The 17027-nt window shown below is 39.8% G+C and overlaps 1 protein-coding gene across 1 annotated transcript in view; it reads left to right on the forward strand.

Moving 5' to 3' along the window:
• Nucleotides 1-17027, forward strand: part of Ptpn14 (protein tyrosine phosphatase non-receptor type 14) — a 170851-nt gene that overhangs the window by 70280 nt on the left and 83544 nt on the right. The window contains exon 3 of the mRNA XM_047521103.1: nt 15956-16125. Within this exon, the coding sequence (XP_047377059.1) occupies nt 15956-16125 (170 nt within the window). The remainder of the gene's footprint in view (nt 1-15955; nt 16126-17027) is intronic.

Raw genomic sequence — 17027 nt, forward strand, 5'->3', positions numbered from 1 at the left:
CCTGACCCGGAGGGTCCTCTCCTCCCCTCCCCTTCCCTTTCCACCCCTTTCCACCCTCCCCTCTGCTCTTCCCTGGGAGACTGTTCCATCTGAACACTTCTGTCTCCTGCTGTTCTTTGTGTTTAGACTTTGGTTGTGTGGTCATCCGTCCTTTGAGGTTTACTTTGCAGTGCAGGAGCCTGTTCTAGACCAGAGATGTTGAGCCGACACAATAGAGTCCACATGTGAAATGCTCTGCCTTGCTGATTGGTAGCACATTAAGGTACACATATTTGTATACACACATACACAGAGGCATAAAGGAAAAACCCTGATATGGTACACTATTTGGCAGTAGTCTCTAAATTCTTGTAAAACAATTAATTATAGAACATCAAAAGGACATTCTGTGCTTTTATTTTTGAGGACATCTAGTAACTTGTATTATTTGTATGCATTGAGGGGCAGTATAAGCACAGGCTTTGTAGGTTTTTTTTTTTTTTTTTGGTGCTGGAGATTGAACCCAGGGACTCTTTATCTGAATGACATCCCCAATTCTTTTTTTTATTTTTTTATTTTGAGACAGGATCTTGCTAAATTATTGAGGGTCTCACTAGGTTGCGAGGACTGGCCTTGAACTTGTGATCCTTCTGCCTCAGTCTCCTGAGACACTGGGATTACAGGCGTGCACTGCTCCCAGTAGGCTTTGTAGTCTTGAACTTGGGTTCAGAGCATGGTTCTGTCACTTATTAGCTGGAAAAGTTACTGAAGCTCTCTGGGCATTGATTTTCCCACCTGTGGTGGGGAATAATGATGCTTACTTCATGGGGCTATTGTAAATCCTTGAAGTTTGTGTGGATAATGTGTATGCTTTATCTAATAATTTGTATTGTTCAAATTTGAATGTTTTAAGGAATAGCTTTTCATGGAAAGAAAATATTGAGCAATTATTTTATACCAGGTACTATTTTAAGACTTGATGAAACAAAGATAAATAAGGCACAAATTTGTCTTCAAGACGTGCAGAGAACAGTAGGGGAATATAGCATATAAATAAACAGTTCAGATTGAATGTGATCCATGCTCAAATAGAAATCAGGAGCAGGCCTGAAAAGCAACAGTTCTCCTTAGAGCTGTGCAGTGCACTAACTGACCCACTGAGCACTGTGGCTTGGGAAAGAAAGTCTTGGTGAAAGATGAATAGAGCCTCCACTCTTGGAACTGGGTCTTAAAGGATACTTAGGAATCCAGCAGGTAGGAAAGAAGGCAGGTCATCCTTGGCACTTGGAATTGTATTTTAAAAGATTCAAGGAGGTGAAAGAGCAGCTGCCAGTCTTGGGGGCTGAGAAGGCATTTTGGCCAGTCACCAGGTAGAGCTAGAGTGAAAGGAGAACGGTGAGGTGTCTGGACGTGCGCGTGGTAATAATTACTTGATGCAGGCTGTCATTTCTCTCAGTAAGAGGGCAAAGGGCAGCCTGGGATTATCCCACAGCTATGTTGTGACAAAGGATGAAGTGCAGTTCAGATTCCCCTGTCAAGTGTGCGTGGAGCTGTGATTGATGTCCCGTTGCGAAGGTGGGGCTTGTGTTTAACACTGGCTTTATTTTGACACACCCTAAATAAGTCCATCACAGTGGAGCAAATCACTTTCTCTTTGAATTTTGTGCTTTCGTTGTATGACAGATAACACTGAAGGTCTGACCTTGTGTAAATCAGCCCTGTAGACACTCTTGAGTGAAAGGGCAGATGGAGTCAGCTGGTACTTTGTTCATTTATACGTGCACACCTGGAGCAGGACCGTACCTTCCACCCAAAAGCAGAAGTAGCAGGGGAGAGAGTGGAGTCTGCTCCTTAGACCTTGACCTCTTCCAAATAGAGCCGATGGTGGTTCTCAGAGGAGTAGATGAAAATCAATCTAAAGTATAACAAAAATGTTTAGTCCTCATGAAGCCTTAGAAGCCAAATTATGATGGCTATTTGACCTTGACATTGAAACTAGTTGAGTTGTATCCTAAATTTTACAATAGCTCTATATTTATAAAGGATGTATGGTAGACTTACTTTTTAAAAAAATTTAATTTGTAATCTCTATTAATTATTTTACCACTTTTTCTTGTAAGATGGTTGTAAAATAGGATTCAATTTTTTTTCTTCTTTTGATATCGGGGATTGAACTCAGGAGTACTTAACCCTGAGTCACGTCCCCAGTCTATATTTATATATTATTTATAGTTTTAAAATTTAGAGCTAGGGTCTTGCTGAGTTGCTAAGTGCCTAGCCAAGTTGCTGAGGCTGGCTTTGGACTCTTGATCCTTCTACCTCAGCCTCCAAAGCTATTGAGATTACAGGCATCTTCAAAACTTTTTAAAGACTATCTTTTAGAGTAGTTTTAGGTTTGAAAGGAAGGTATAGAGATTGTACCCCTCCCTCCCAGCTCATGCAGAGCTCCCCACCCCTGCCAGTCATATATTTACTAATAATGAACCTGTGTCCTCACGTCACTCTTACCTAAAGTCCATAGTTTATGCGAGGTTTTGTTGCTGCAGCTGCATGTTCTGTGGGTTTGGACAGATGAATGAAGGCTTAGATCTGTGTGATAGACTAAGCACAAGTCTGTTTCAGGTGCACTACTGGTGTGCTGCTAGTTTACATGGCATTTGAGGGCCCAGGTCTGGTTCATGTGGTCAGCGAAGACCCTTGAAGCTGCATGTGATAGGGTGCCTGCTTCCAGAAACACTCAAGGAAAGGATGAACGCAAAACCAAGCCCAGGGTACAGATTGTGCCAAAGGGTAGAAGCAGGAAAGCACATGGAATTTTCAGGAAAGGGCAGAGGACGGTTTGCACCCATGTGTTTGTGAATGTGGAGGGGGTTGTGGCAGGGAGTGTGGCGAGGCAGGCTGTGTCCATAAGTTTTACCTAGATTCTGTGGGACAGTTTCTAAAATGTGTCACAAAGACTGAGAGTCATCACCTTTTAATGTACCGTGTACATTCAGGGCACTTTCCACTTCTCAACTCACTGAAATCTCCTATATACTCTTGCTGTCCCTGTCTGAGAGCTCAGGGTGACCTGCATGCAGGCACTGTGCTCCTGGGTTGTGAGGCTGGTTCAGACCAGGGCAAGTGGCTCTCCAGGTCTAGATCCCAGAAGCATGAAGTGGAGGAGATGGTTTTTGGTAAAATGTTTTGGGAACCATTTTCCTAAGTTCTATAGCAACAAGAAAAACAAACAAGCAAGCAAACAAACAAACAAACAAAGCTACCAGGGTTGAGGTGCAACTCAGTGGTAGAGCGCTTGCCTGGCATGCCCTGGGTTCAGTCCCTACTATTGCAGAAAAAAAAAAAAAAAAAGATTTTTCACAATTATTTTGGTCTTCTAGTAAATACTGTTGAATTTTGGGGGTAAAATACTGCCGTGAGATGTGAAGTCATCAAAGGACTCCAGGGAGGAGTGTGACATGATCAACTTGCGTATGAGAAAAAGGGCCCAATGACAGAACAGAATGGGGATTGGGAGGTCAGGAGGAACAGGGACTCCAGTGGAGACCACAGTAACCCTGGCAGCAGGTAATAAAAATGAACTTCTTCGTAAAAAATTTCAATCATTTTCAAGGTCAGACCAAATTTACAGGTAGGAGTTTCTGGCTGGATACTCTGTTAAGGAAGAGACTTAAGAGGGCACTCAGAAAATCAGAATTCAGGTAATATAGTAACAGCCTATCTGGATTAATGGGTTTAACCCTTTTCCTTCTCCCCAAATAAAATCTTAGGAGGTATGTTCATGTGTCAAATAGTGCTGTTCTGTTACAGAGAGGATGCCTTATCTGGAGCGCCCATCTCATTTTGTAAACCAGAAACCTACATTAGGAAAGCAATACCTAAAACCATATTACCTTATGACTAATTCATATATTTGAAAATTTGGGAGTCATTTCTCTGTATCCATGGGTGCCTCATGCATGGATTCAACTAATCACAGATTTTAAAAACATTCAGAATATTCAAAGTATTCCAGAAACGCTTCCTGGAATGAATTCCAAGGGCTGATTATATGTTTATTGTACTTTATACAGTGTCTACCTGTTTTGTGGCTTATGTAGCATATGTGGTTCACAAAATTTTGTTACCCTTACACAAAAAACTGGAATGGAGAATATAAATTGAACATACCACTAATGAGGATGTGGAACAAATGGAATTTGCATAGTATGCAAATAAAAGCATTCTTTCCATGTACAACTACAAAAATAAAAAATAATAAAAAATCGTGCCATTCAATATGGTTGTCCCATGTGTCTGCTGAGCAGTTGGGTTGTAGCTAGTTTGACATGTGGTTAAGTGTGCATCTGATGTCAGATTTTGAAGACTTAGCATGGGAAAAAAAGGTTAAAATATCTCAATAATAACTTTTATGTTAATTATGGGTTTAGATGATATTTTGAATTCATCATATTAAATAAATTTGTTAAAATTAATTTCACCTCTTGGTACTTTTTAAAGTAGCTGCAAGAAGATTTAAAATTGACTATATGATACACATTATATTTCTTTTTTGAATTTTATTTTGTATTTTGGTAATAGGAATTTAACCCTGGGGCGCTTTACTACTGAGCCACATCCCCAGCCCTTTTTATGTTTTATTTAGAAAAAGTGTCTTGCATTGGGCCTCCATCTGTTGCTGAGGTTGGCTTTGAACTCTTGAACCCCCCACCTCAGCCTCCAGAGCTGCTGGGATCACAGGCATGCGTCACCAAGCCTGGCCTCACCTTATATTTCTACTCATCAGTACTGTTCTAAAATGGCTATGTTAATAGTAATAATGAATATTGAGAATTCCAGGCTGGGGTTGTGGCTTAGTGGTACAACACTTGCCTAGCATGCATAATAAGGTCCTGGGTTTGATCTCCTGGCAATGCTACAACAGACAGACAACCACAAGAATTCCAATGAAATGTAAAAGTATGCTAGAATGGTATTCTTTAAGGATAATCTTGACTATTTAAAAAGCTACAAGTAGAAGAGGGTTGGATAAATAATTTAACAAAGGCATCTGAGATACTCTTCACTTCATTGCTAAACCCTACTTGAGGAAGAAAACTTTTATTGAAAATCCAGAGCTTTGGAGAATATTGAATTTGATAACACACTCTCTCTCTTAAGGCTAGACTGAGAGTCCTGGCTTTTAAGGGAGTTTAAAACAACAAACTCAGAATCATTTCATAAAGTAGGTAGTTATTCTCTAATTTAACCCCCTTTTCTTTTGCAAATTCATATTTTCATCTTTACTAAAAGCTGATGTATCCACAGTTGTCAGCTGCAGTCATTTTCACATATAGCTAGAGCTTATAAAGTACTCAGGATCCTTGTATGCATTTTAACATCAAAGACAAGTTAACTTATGTTAAGGATAATTGTGTGGTTTGATTCAAACTTATCTATTGACAGTTGGCACCTTCTGGTGATTTGGGGAGCCCTTGGAACCTCTCATTCCCTCTGGCCCTGGTGGATAATGGTGGAATCCTGCTGTATTTGTAGCTTCTTTAACCACATCTGTATTTGTACATTTATAGGGATTGTAATAATCAACACTCATTAGGAATCTGCTAAGTGGAGACTGTTGGGGGAAATTACTAGTGTTAGAATTTTGTATTGGTTTTTTTGTCTCTGTAAAGATTATGCTGTGAAATCTCACTAGCTCACTCTCATACAGATAATGTAAATTGGCATCTGAACCTCCATTTTCTGGGAGTGGAGCTCACAGGTGAGGTAACTTCCCCAGTCTTCCCTCGTAAAGCTTCATCTTTTTGTATATGCCAAGGGAGCCGTGCCTCTTGGATCTATGTAATTCTGCAGTTTATTTTCCTGTCCTTTTATGAAGATACTGGCAAGGAAAATGAAGATGGCTCAGTTGTTAATTATAGTTGTGTCAGTTGTAGAAATCCCAGACCTACCCCGAATGGAGGTTGATTGCACACAAGTTGATTCTTACAATTATCCACCTGATGTAAAGTGTTTATTTTCCAAAGCTGTTGGAATGTGATTGCATGAAGTGCTGTTTCAGAGTCCGCTTATGGTCACCTTTTTGAAGTATTTTCCATGCCTCAGTGAAACTGCTAATGCTTGCACATAATTCCTCTACTTTTCATGTGGAAGCACACCAGCTTTGTTTCTTAATTGACAACGGAAATACTGGGTAAGACAGGCAACCTGTTACAACTCAAGGCAAGATTTTTTAAACTTTTGCTTCTGGATGATTAGCTCTTCAAAATGCTTTCATTAAGATCAAGGGTTTAATCCCTTGTAATTGCCAAGCCTAAATCTGTTACCCTTACAAATAATATTAAAGCCATTCCATGGGTCACAAAACTGGAAAAACAAACCTCAAAAAATCTTTTCTTATTAGTTGTTGATGTTCAGAAATACATTTTCTTTACACAAGAATGAATGAACAGAGATCCAAGATGTGGACTAGAGGGAGGCTGCGTTCCGTGTTGCTCCGTAACTCCGGTTTCAAGCAGAGGATATCTGTTTCTTGGTGAGGCAGTTTTTGCTGCTTATCGATCCCCTGCTGTTTACCCCATTTGTCTGCTGTGACCACCTTCAGTCTGCCAGCATATGGACGCCTTTTTTGAGTGCAGATTGCTCATTGTTAGGCACCTATCATTCGCCAGTTGCCTGCCTCTTGCCTGTCCATCACCTGCCTTACACCTATCCATCACCTAATGCACGAGGTTCACCTCCCGATCGTCCAACAACAGTCAGCAAACTGATCGCCAACTGCCAGTGGAGCACCAGCTCCCTGCTGTTGCCTGGAAGTTCTCTGTCACAGTACCTGCAGGTTTGATTACACGTGGCTGCTGCTATTTTGAGACAATAGCCAGGCCCCGTAGGACCGCTGGCCGGACTGACTGAGCCCCGTCTTCAAGATCCCTCAGCCCAACCGATCACTCCCTGCCTCTGGGGCCCTCACATCGACTGACTGCTCCCTGCCACCAGGACCCCTAGACCAACTGACTGTGCCCTATCACTGGGAACCCAGACCAACTGCACCCAGCCTCCAGAATCCCCCAACCACAGCAAACACACCTGAACTCCAGGACCCCTGCCTGACCAACCACATCCGCCTCCAGGACCTCCTGCTGACCACGTCCACACCCTGAGCTGCAGCTCCCCATTTGCCAACACATTTGGAAGCCAGAGCGGCCATCTTGGATTATCCTGGAAGCCAGAGCTCCGATCTTTAGGTGGGGCAAATCCCATCCTAAGATGCTTGCTGGAGACTAGAAGCTCAATGTCAGGTACCTCTCCTGCATCAGGCTACTAAAGACTGGGAGGTTTTATTACTATATGACTGTTATACTGTAGATTTTCTTTTTTCTCCTTATTGAAAAATTTTAAGTTTTTATTTCTTTACTTTTCTTGCTCTCTTTTCCTTTTATTTACCTGTTCCCTCAGAGTCTCATTCTCCCTTTTTTGCATGCTAACATCCAACTTCTTTTGATTACACTCTCACCCTTTAATTAATCTAGAACTTCTGTATATTCTTTTCTTATCCCATTAACAGCCACATTCTATATCCCTCTGCATCCTCTTTTTCCTCCATTAGAAACTGCAGACCTTATTGCAAGTCTGTTTGTTTTACTAAAGATAATATTTGAACTCATTCTGTTTACTATGACAATATTGTTATTGTCCTCATAGGGGCTATTTGGTCTAGGATTGCATAGTGTCTGAATTGGGCACTGCTAATACTGATCTCCCCTTAAAGAAAGGGTTTTGGAAACCTATAGGGCCACTATAAGCCTATAGGGGGAAATCTGCAATACCCCAGATCTGCACTGCCAGAGGGGGAAGATACATGAACTACATGAAAAAACAAGGGAAGACAATGATCCAAACAAATCTAAATTCTATATTAATAGAATCCAATGACAGTATGTTAGAACAAATGTCAGAAAAGGACTTCAGATTATACATGATTAAGATGGTTTGCGAAGCAAAGGATGAGATAAGAGAGCAAATGCAGGCAATGAATGATAATACCAATAAGCTGAAAGAGCACCTGCAGGAAGCAAAAGATCATTTCAACAAAGAGATAGAGATTCTCAAAAAAAAAAAAAAAACCAAATGGAAATCCTTGAAATGAAGGAAACAATAAACCAAATAAAAAAACTCAATGGAAAGCATCACCAACAGACTAGACCACTTCGAAGACAGAACCTCAGACAATGAAGACAAAATATTTAATCTTGAAAATAAAGTTACCCAAACAGAGAAGATGGTAAGAAATCATGAACAGAATCTCCAAGAACTATGGGACATTATGAAAAGACCAAATTTAAGAATTATTGGGATTGAGGAAGGCACAGAGATACAAACCAAAGGAATGAACAACCTATTCAATGAAATAATATCGGAAAATTTCCCAAATCTGAAGAATGAAATGGAAAATCAAATACAAGAGGCTTACAGAACACCAAATGCAAAAAAACACAACAGATCCACACCAAGGCACATTATAATGAAAATGCCTAACATTTAAAATAAAGACAGGATTTTGAAGGCCGCGAGAGAAAAGCATCAGATTACATATGGGGGAGACCAATACGGACAGCAGCCGACTTCTCAACCCAGACTCTAAAAGCTAGAAGGGCCTGGAACAACATATTTCAAGCTCTGAAAGAACATGGTTGCCAACCAAGAATCCTTTACCCAGCAAAACTAACCTTCAGATTTGAAGATGAAATAAAATCCTTCCATTATAAACAAAAGTTAAAAGAATTTACAAATAGAAAGCCTGCGCTACAGAATGTTCTCAACAAAATATTCCATGAGGAGGAAATGAAAAACAACAACGTAGGTCAGCAAAGGGAGGAACTACCTTAGAGAAAAACCACTCAAAGGAGAAACCAAGCCAACTTAAAAAACCAAAAATAAGCCGAATGACTGGGAATACAAATCATATCTCAATAATAACCCTGAACGTTAATGGCCTAAACTCATCAATCAAAAGATATAGACCGGCAGAATGGATTAAAAAGAAAGACCCAACAATATGCTGCCTGCAAGAGACTCATCTCATAGAAAAAGACATCCACAGACTAAAGGTGAAAGGATAGGAAAAAACCTATCACGCACATGGACTCAGTAAAAAAGCGGGGGTTTCCATCCTTATATCAGATAAAGTGGACTTCAAGCCAAAGTTAGTCAGAAGGGATAAAGAAGGACATTTCATACTGCTTAAGGGAACCATAAATCAGGAAGACATAATGATAGTAAATATTTATGCCCCAAACAATGGTGCATCCCTGTACATCAAACAAATCCTTCTCAATTTCAGAAATTACATAGACCACAACACAATAATTCTGGGTGACTTTAACACACCACTGTCTCCACTAGATAGATCTTCCAAACAAAATCCAACCAAAGAAACCATAGAACTCAATAACACAATCAATAACCTAGACTTAATAGACATATATAGAATATTCCATCCATCAACGAGCAGATTCACTTTCTTCTCAGCAACACATGGAACCTTCTCGAAAATAGACCATATGTTAAGCCACAAAGCAGCCCTTAGGAAATGCAAAAAAATAGAGATACTGCCCTGTGTTCTATCAGATCATAATGGACTGAGAGTAGAAATCAATGACAAAATAAAGAACAGAAATTATTCCAACACCTAGAGACTAAATAATATGCTATTGAATGAAACATGGATAACAAAAAACATCAGGGAGGAGATAAAAAAATTCTTAGAGGTCAGTAAGAACGACGATACAACGTATCAAAATCTCTGGGACACTATGAAAGTAGTACTAAGAGGAAAATTCATTGCATGGAGCGCATTCCAGAAAAGAATGAAAAGTCAACAACTAAATGACCTAACATTACAGCTCAAAGCCCTAGAAAAAGAGGAACAGAATAACAGCAAAAGTGGTAGAAGACAGGAAACACTTAAAATCAGAGCTGAAATCAATGAAATTGAAACAAAAGAAACTGTTCAAAAAATTGACAAAACAAAAAGTTGGTTCTTTGAAAAAGTAAACAAAATAGAAAAACCTTTAGCCACACTAACAAAGAGAAGGAGAGAGAAAACTCAAATTACTAAAATACATGATGCAAAAGGAAATATCACGACAGACCACTGAGATACAGAACATAATGAGAAGCTACTTTGAAAATCTGTATTCCAACAAAATAGAAACTACCGAAGACATTGACAAATTTCTAGAGACATATGCTGCTCCCAAACTGAACCAGGAGGACATACAGAATTTAAACAGATCAATATCAAGCAATGAAATAGACGAAGCCATTAAAAACCTACCATCCAAGAAAAGCCCAGGATCAGACGTATTCTCAGCCGAGTTCTACAAGACCTTCAAAGAAGAACTCATTCCAGTACTTCTCAAAGTATTCCAGGAAATAGAAAAGGAGGGTACCCTACCAAACTCATTCTATGAAGCTAATATCCCCCTCATACCCAAACCAGGAAAATACACATCAAGGAAGGAAAATTTTAGACCAATATCCTTGATGAATATAGATGCAAAGATCCTTAACAAAATATTGGCAAACTGTATCCAAAAACATTTTAAGAAAATCGTACACCATGATCAAGTGGGGTTCATCCCTGGAATGCAAGGATGGTTTAACATCCATAAATCAAGAAACGTAATCCATCATGTCAGTAGACTTAAGGATAAAAATCATATTGTTATATCAATTGACACAGAAAAAGCGTTCGACAAAATACAACACCCCTTCATGCTCAAAACACTAGAAAAAATAGGGGTAGTAGGAACATACCTGAACATTGTAAAGGCTATTTATGCTAAGCCCATGGCCAAGATCATCCTAAATGGAGAAAAACTGAAACCATTCCCTTTAAAAACGGGAACAAGACAGGGATGTCTTCTTTCACCACTTATATTCAACATTGTCCTCGAAACTCTAGTCAGAGCAAATAGGCAGAACAAAGAAATTAAATGGATACGAATAGGAAAAGAGGGAATTAAGCTGTCAGTATTCGCTGATGACATGATTCTATATTTAGAGGATCCAAAAACCTCCTCCAGAAAACTTCTAGACCTCATGAATGAATTCAGCAAAATAGCAGGCTATAAAATCAACATGCATAAATCTAAAGCATTTTTATATGGAAGCGATGAAACAGTTGAAAGGGAAATGAGGAAACCAACTCCATTTGCAATAGCCTCAAAAAAAATGAAATACTTGGGAATCAATCTAACCAAAGAGGTAAAAGATCTCTACAATGAAAACTACAAAACATTGAAGAAAGAAATTGAGGAAGACCTTAGAAGATGGAAAGATCTTCCATGTTCTTGGATAGGCAGAATTAATATTGTCAAAATGGTCATACTACCAAATGTGCTATGTAGATTCAATGCAATTCCAATTAAAATCCCAATGATGTACCTTACAGAAATAGAGCAAGCAATCATGAAATTCAAATGGAAGAATAAGAAACCCAGAATAGCTAAAGCAATCCTTAGCAGGAAGAATGAAACAGGGGGTATCACAATACCAGAGCTTCAGCTATACTACAAAAGCAATAGTAACAAAAATCGCATGATATTGGCACCATAATAGACAGGTAAATCAATGGTACAGAATAGAGGACACAGACACAAACCCAAATAAATACAATTTTCTCATACTAGACAAAGGTGCCAAAAATATGCAATGGAGAAAAGATAGCCTCTTCAACAAATGGCGCTGGGAAAATTGGAAATCCATATGCAAGAGAATGAAACTAAATCCCTGGACATTTTGATGCTAAAGTATTCACACACCAATCTGCCATTGAAGAAACCGGCAGACTTTTTCAGTCTATGTGTCCATTTATGCTTCCTCTGTTAAAATACAAAACTCTAAACCAAATCAGCCAGGAAACTATCGCTTTAAAAATGACTTTTCAGTGTGGTTTTCCTACATTGTTTTATCATAGTATGTTTTTAGTAATTGGTTCAGGGATGTGGCTCCTCTCCCTGGGAATTGGTTCTTTGGTCCTCATTGCATAAAGTCGTTGCAGAACTCATGGCACCAGATCCATGAGCTTTAAAACTAGAGGGGAAAATGGGATTTCTGTCTCACCCAGAGGTATCATGAGGCTCATCTGGGTCTGGCTTGCATTTGATATCTTAGACACGAAACAGATGTTCCAGGCATGTACTCAGGTAATGCAATGAGATTCTTTTGGTTACGGAGGAGGTGTTTTCTGTTTGGCATCATCTCCTGCATTTTCTTCACCCCTGTGGCAGTGTTCAGCAGTGGAACTCAGCTCACAAAATGCAGCTTGAGTTTAAATTGGCAAGTCTGTTATGAACATGCTGGTGTGGTCTCAGCTGTGCTCAATGGGATAAATAGTCCCTTGGGCAATACACAGGAAGTTGGTTGGTGCACATGTAGTTGAACTGAGGACTTTGATTCTGATTCTATTTCCTGTGAGGCACTGTGTAGACATGGCAGACTAAACTCACGTTGTGTTGAACTTAACAAAGGAGTGTAAGAACTCCCAATCAGAATTTTTCTGCTTTAGGGTAGTAGGGATGTAACTAGAGGCAGGAGGAGGGAAGTGTGGTGGGAATAGAGAAAGTTACTTTGGGCATAGTGTCAAAATAACAGTGTAGGGATGGGAACCTCATAAATGGACTTTCCTTCCTGCTGGATAACTGGATCCAGCACTTAAATTGGGATGTCCTGGGTGTGAGTAGGTAATAAACTGTGCTGCAGATAACCTATCCCCCAATTCTACCCTGCAGTGGAACCCCATTTCTGTAGTAGTTATCTAACCATTTCATTGGATAATTGCATGGTTAGTTAGTCTGAAATGCTCTGAGTCCTCTGGAAAATGCCATATTTAAGCAGCAACAACAGAAAATGCCACGAATTAGATTTTTCCATTAGAAGTGGTTTGCTTTGTAATTTGGAACTCTGTATTTTTAACTGTGGCTCAAGATCATTACCTTACCCTGAGTTCTTTTCTACATCATTTCTACATGTGTGCATGTTTGTGTGTGGAAGTGTGTGCTCATTCACCTGTATGTGCAGATGTGTGTACTACATGAATATTCTTTGGGTGTTTTTTTTTGCAGGAGTTCAGGTCTAGTTTCATGATTTGAATGGATGGAAATGAAAAAGAGGAAATTTGAAACATTAACCTTTAAGTCATAGGAGCAATAATGTTTTTATTTTTTAATTTTTTATTTTTTTGCAAAATCAGTTGTCAAATGTTTATGTGGTTTCTGTGACCCTTTATAATTTGAATGTTACTAATTTTAGGGAATGTAGCAATTAGAATGAGGTAAGGACCATAAAAATATCCCCCAAATGTCAAAACTGCTTTTAGTGAAAGATCATAAATCACGGTTACTCTATTAAGTAATTGTGAAGCTTGCCTTCCCTTCCTCCACCCATGCTTACAGAAGGGCTCTTTTCCAACTCTAATTATTGTATAGCATGTTATAGTTTATGTACATTACCTCATTTATTATATGCAAACCCTCCTAGTCATCCAAAATATAGTGGGAGACCCTTATATGACACTGTCCTCAACAAAGGGATTCAGAATAATGCAGAACCACCTTCAACCTTTTTCAGACAAGTTTGCTGAATTAACTACCCAAGTTATCTCATTTGAGGGTAACTGAAGTCTATATCATAGATCCCCAAGAACAGCATCAGACTGATGTTCCAGTGTCCCATAAATGCTCATAATGAGATTTTTAAGACTAATTTAGGGGAGTCGCACTACTTTGTTGTAATTTTTTTCTTACACCCCTTAGGTTTTCATGATATTTATAGATATTTATATCCAGCTTCTACTTTTGTCTGCTTTTTCTCATTTACTTCTAGATAACCTCTGTTTTCTAATTGTAATTCTGAGTTAGCTGTCACTGTAACAAAAGTACTTGAGATAATTGATTTATAAGGAGAAAGGGTTTATTTAGGCTCATAGTATCAAGGTTCCGGGTCTTGATTGATTGGCCCTGTTGCTTTAGGCCTTTGGAGGCAACACTTGAGGGTGGAGGTACCTGGCAGAGCAAAACCATGTCCCTCATAGATAGGAAACAAAAGAGAAGAAGCGGAAGGGACTGAGGTCCCAAAATCCCTTTGAGGGCATGCCCCTAGTGACTAAAGGCCTCCCGCTAGGACCCACCTCTTAAAGGCTGTACATCTCCCAATAGCGCAGAGCTGGAGCCCAAGCCTTTATTTAACACATGGGTCTTTGGGAGACATTCCAGATCCAAAGTATGGTAAAAGAAGTGCTTGCAGTGGGAATGGAAAAGACTCCTGAGGCCCACTGCTGCCGTTCACTAGTGATGGTGATGGTAACAGCAGTAGGAGCAGCACCAGCAGCCACAGAGGGCAGTGTTTATGAAGTACTTAGCATGTACCCTGCACGTGGGTGACAAGCGTTATCTAATCTCTGCTCCGTACACCTTACAACAATTGTAATCATTCCCATTTTACAGTCGAGAAAGCTCTGCTCAGGAACTTGTACAAAGTTACTATAGAAAAAGAGTGCAAAGCTGGGAAATGAATTGACTTCAAAGCCTGTTTCTGGCTAGTCAGCAGCATTTCATTTCCTCCACGTCAGCACTCAGGTTGGAACACCTGATGGACTCACTGAAGCTAGGAAATGAACAATAGGGTCAGAAGGCACTCACGTTTGTCCAAGTTGATAGAAAGATGACCATGACTGATCGTTGGCATTTTGTAGCTTGAGAAGTATATAGATTTCTGATTCTGAAATTGCCTTTTGGAACATCGTGGAAGAAGGCTGATCCAATCATTGTGCCCATCTGAAAGTAAATCTGTTTTAAAATGTCCTTTAAAGCACCTGGGTTTGTGGCTTTGTGTAGGCGGGGGCACATCTGGTTTCCTAGGAAAATCAGAGTCAGAGCTTCATTAGAGATTTTGGTAGGGTCATGGCAGGGATTGATCTTTGGTAAATTGAGGGGGCAGCCAGCTGGAGCAGGAGCATCAGTGTAAGAATGCCTTTGGAAATTAAACCTTGTAATGAAAACATTCTTTTGAAGGCAGATTTCCAGGTGTGCCGTAAACTGTCATAGGCTATAATTGAAATATAAAAGAATCTTCAAAAGCGGCGTACTATTTTTTGGTGATTATTGTGCTAATCCTGAAATCCTAGCATGAATTAATATAAAGACAGGATTGTGTACATAAAAGTACCTGTTTTAATCATTTAGCACGTCGTTCAGAACTAAAACAGTTGAGGCTAAGGGTCTAAGGGTGAAAATGTCACTTTCATCTATCAAATCCCACTAGTCTGCCAAGAACAGCCACCAGGGGCTGCTGGGGCAGCTGTGGAGAGGAGAGCCTTCCTCTCTACACTTGGTACAGGGAGAGAGATGCTGCAGTTCATGCATTATAAAGTGGCAGGGAGATGCTTTTAAAGTATTTCATTAAAGTTCAAAAAGAATGAATATATTCTTGGTTAAAATCTGGCATTGTATGAACGTATTCTACAGTGCAGAAGCGTTCAGTTGGCAGGTTTTGTCTTAGGGGGTTGAATAATAAGTTACTCTGTAGCAGGTGCAATAACTAAGTTAGCCTTTGCCAGCAAGCTCCATGTGCAGTCATGAGGCATTAGGAAGAGACACTGGAGAGCCAATCTTCAAAAAAAAGGTCAGCACTGTCCCCACCCCGCACCACCCTCTTTCCTAACACAGTTGGATACGGACCCACATTTACAAATGGCAATGCTGGGTAGGAATGCTGCCTCTGGATGATCAGTGTAGGTTACAGTGTGGATATGATTGCCTTTAATTTGTTCCAAAGCTAGAAAATAGAAGCTGGATCCTTGTGTATACGTTGAGGAACTGAAAATGATGCAGAAACTGGAATCTTGTTTTTTTGTGTGGTCTTGCAGTGCTTGTGGTAAACATGAACTGATGCAATTTTATACCTTTTTATCTAGACGCACTACTTTGGCCTTTGGTTTCTTAGCAAGAGCCAGCAAGCACGATGGGTGGAGCTGGAGAAACCTCTGAAGAAACATCTGGACAAATTTGCTAATGAGCCTCTGCTTTTCTTCGGAGTCATGTTCTATGTGCCAAATGTGTCATGGCTTCAGCAAGAGGCCACAAGGTAGGTGCACGCACCCTCTCCCCACACATGGGTGTGAAATAACTGTGATACTCTTGATGAAGCAGATGAGCTGGTTGATGTAGTGGTGTATACAGTAGCAGAGAGAGTTGACCAGTTGCTTTGCTGTTATAGATTGAACCAGGGCCTCACCCATGCTCGGCAAGTGCTCTGCCACTGAGCTGCATCTCCAATGCTCTGAATTTCACCTTGGCATTTAGAGTGCTTAAGAAACTAAACCAATGAGAGACATTCTTATAGGAAGGCATGGTATTCTACTAATTTTCACTTATATAGTTTTATAGATTTTAAATTTTTGAAATAAGGGTGCACTTGAGATTTTTGTATACTTTTTTTTTTTTTTTTCGGTGCTGGGGATTGAACTCAGGGCCTTGTGCTTGCAAGACAAGCACTCTACCAACTGAGCTATATCCCCAGCCCACTGTATACATTTTTGATAGTCTCTTTTTAAATCAAAAGCTATTGTTAAAGCATGACATGGATATATGAAAATGTCATAGTGTAACCCATTAATTTATACAATAAATGTGATTGAATAATTATAATTTTAAAACATGCTGTTGTTGCTGGGCATGGTGGTGCATACCTGTAATCCCAGTGGCTCCAGAAGCTGAAGTAGGAGGATCTCAAGTTCAAAACCAGCCTCAGCCACTTAGGGAGGCCCTAAGCAATTCAGTGAGACCCTGTCTCTAAATAAAACAAAAAAGGGCTGGGGGTGTGGCTTAGTGGTTAAGTGCCCCTGAGTTTAATCCTCAGTACCAAAAAAACAAACAACAACAACAAAAAAGCCCCAAAGCATGCTGTTGTTAAATAGATATTGTGTCTGAAAATGGAGGCCATGAGGTAGTTCACAATCTGCCTTAGAAAGTCAGTATGCAGGAATT

The sequence above is a fragment of the Sciurus carolinensis genome, chromosome 12 (assembly GCF_902686445.1).
Source record: "Sciurus carolinensis chromosome 12, mSciCar1.2, whole genome shotgun sequence".
Classification (NCBI taxonomy): domain Eukaryota; kingdom Metazoa; phylum Chordata; class Mammalia; order Rodentia; family Sciuridae; genus Sciurus; species Sciurus carolinensis.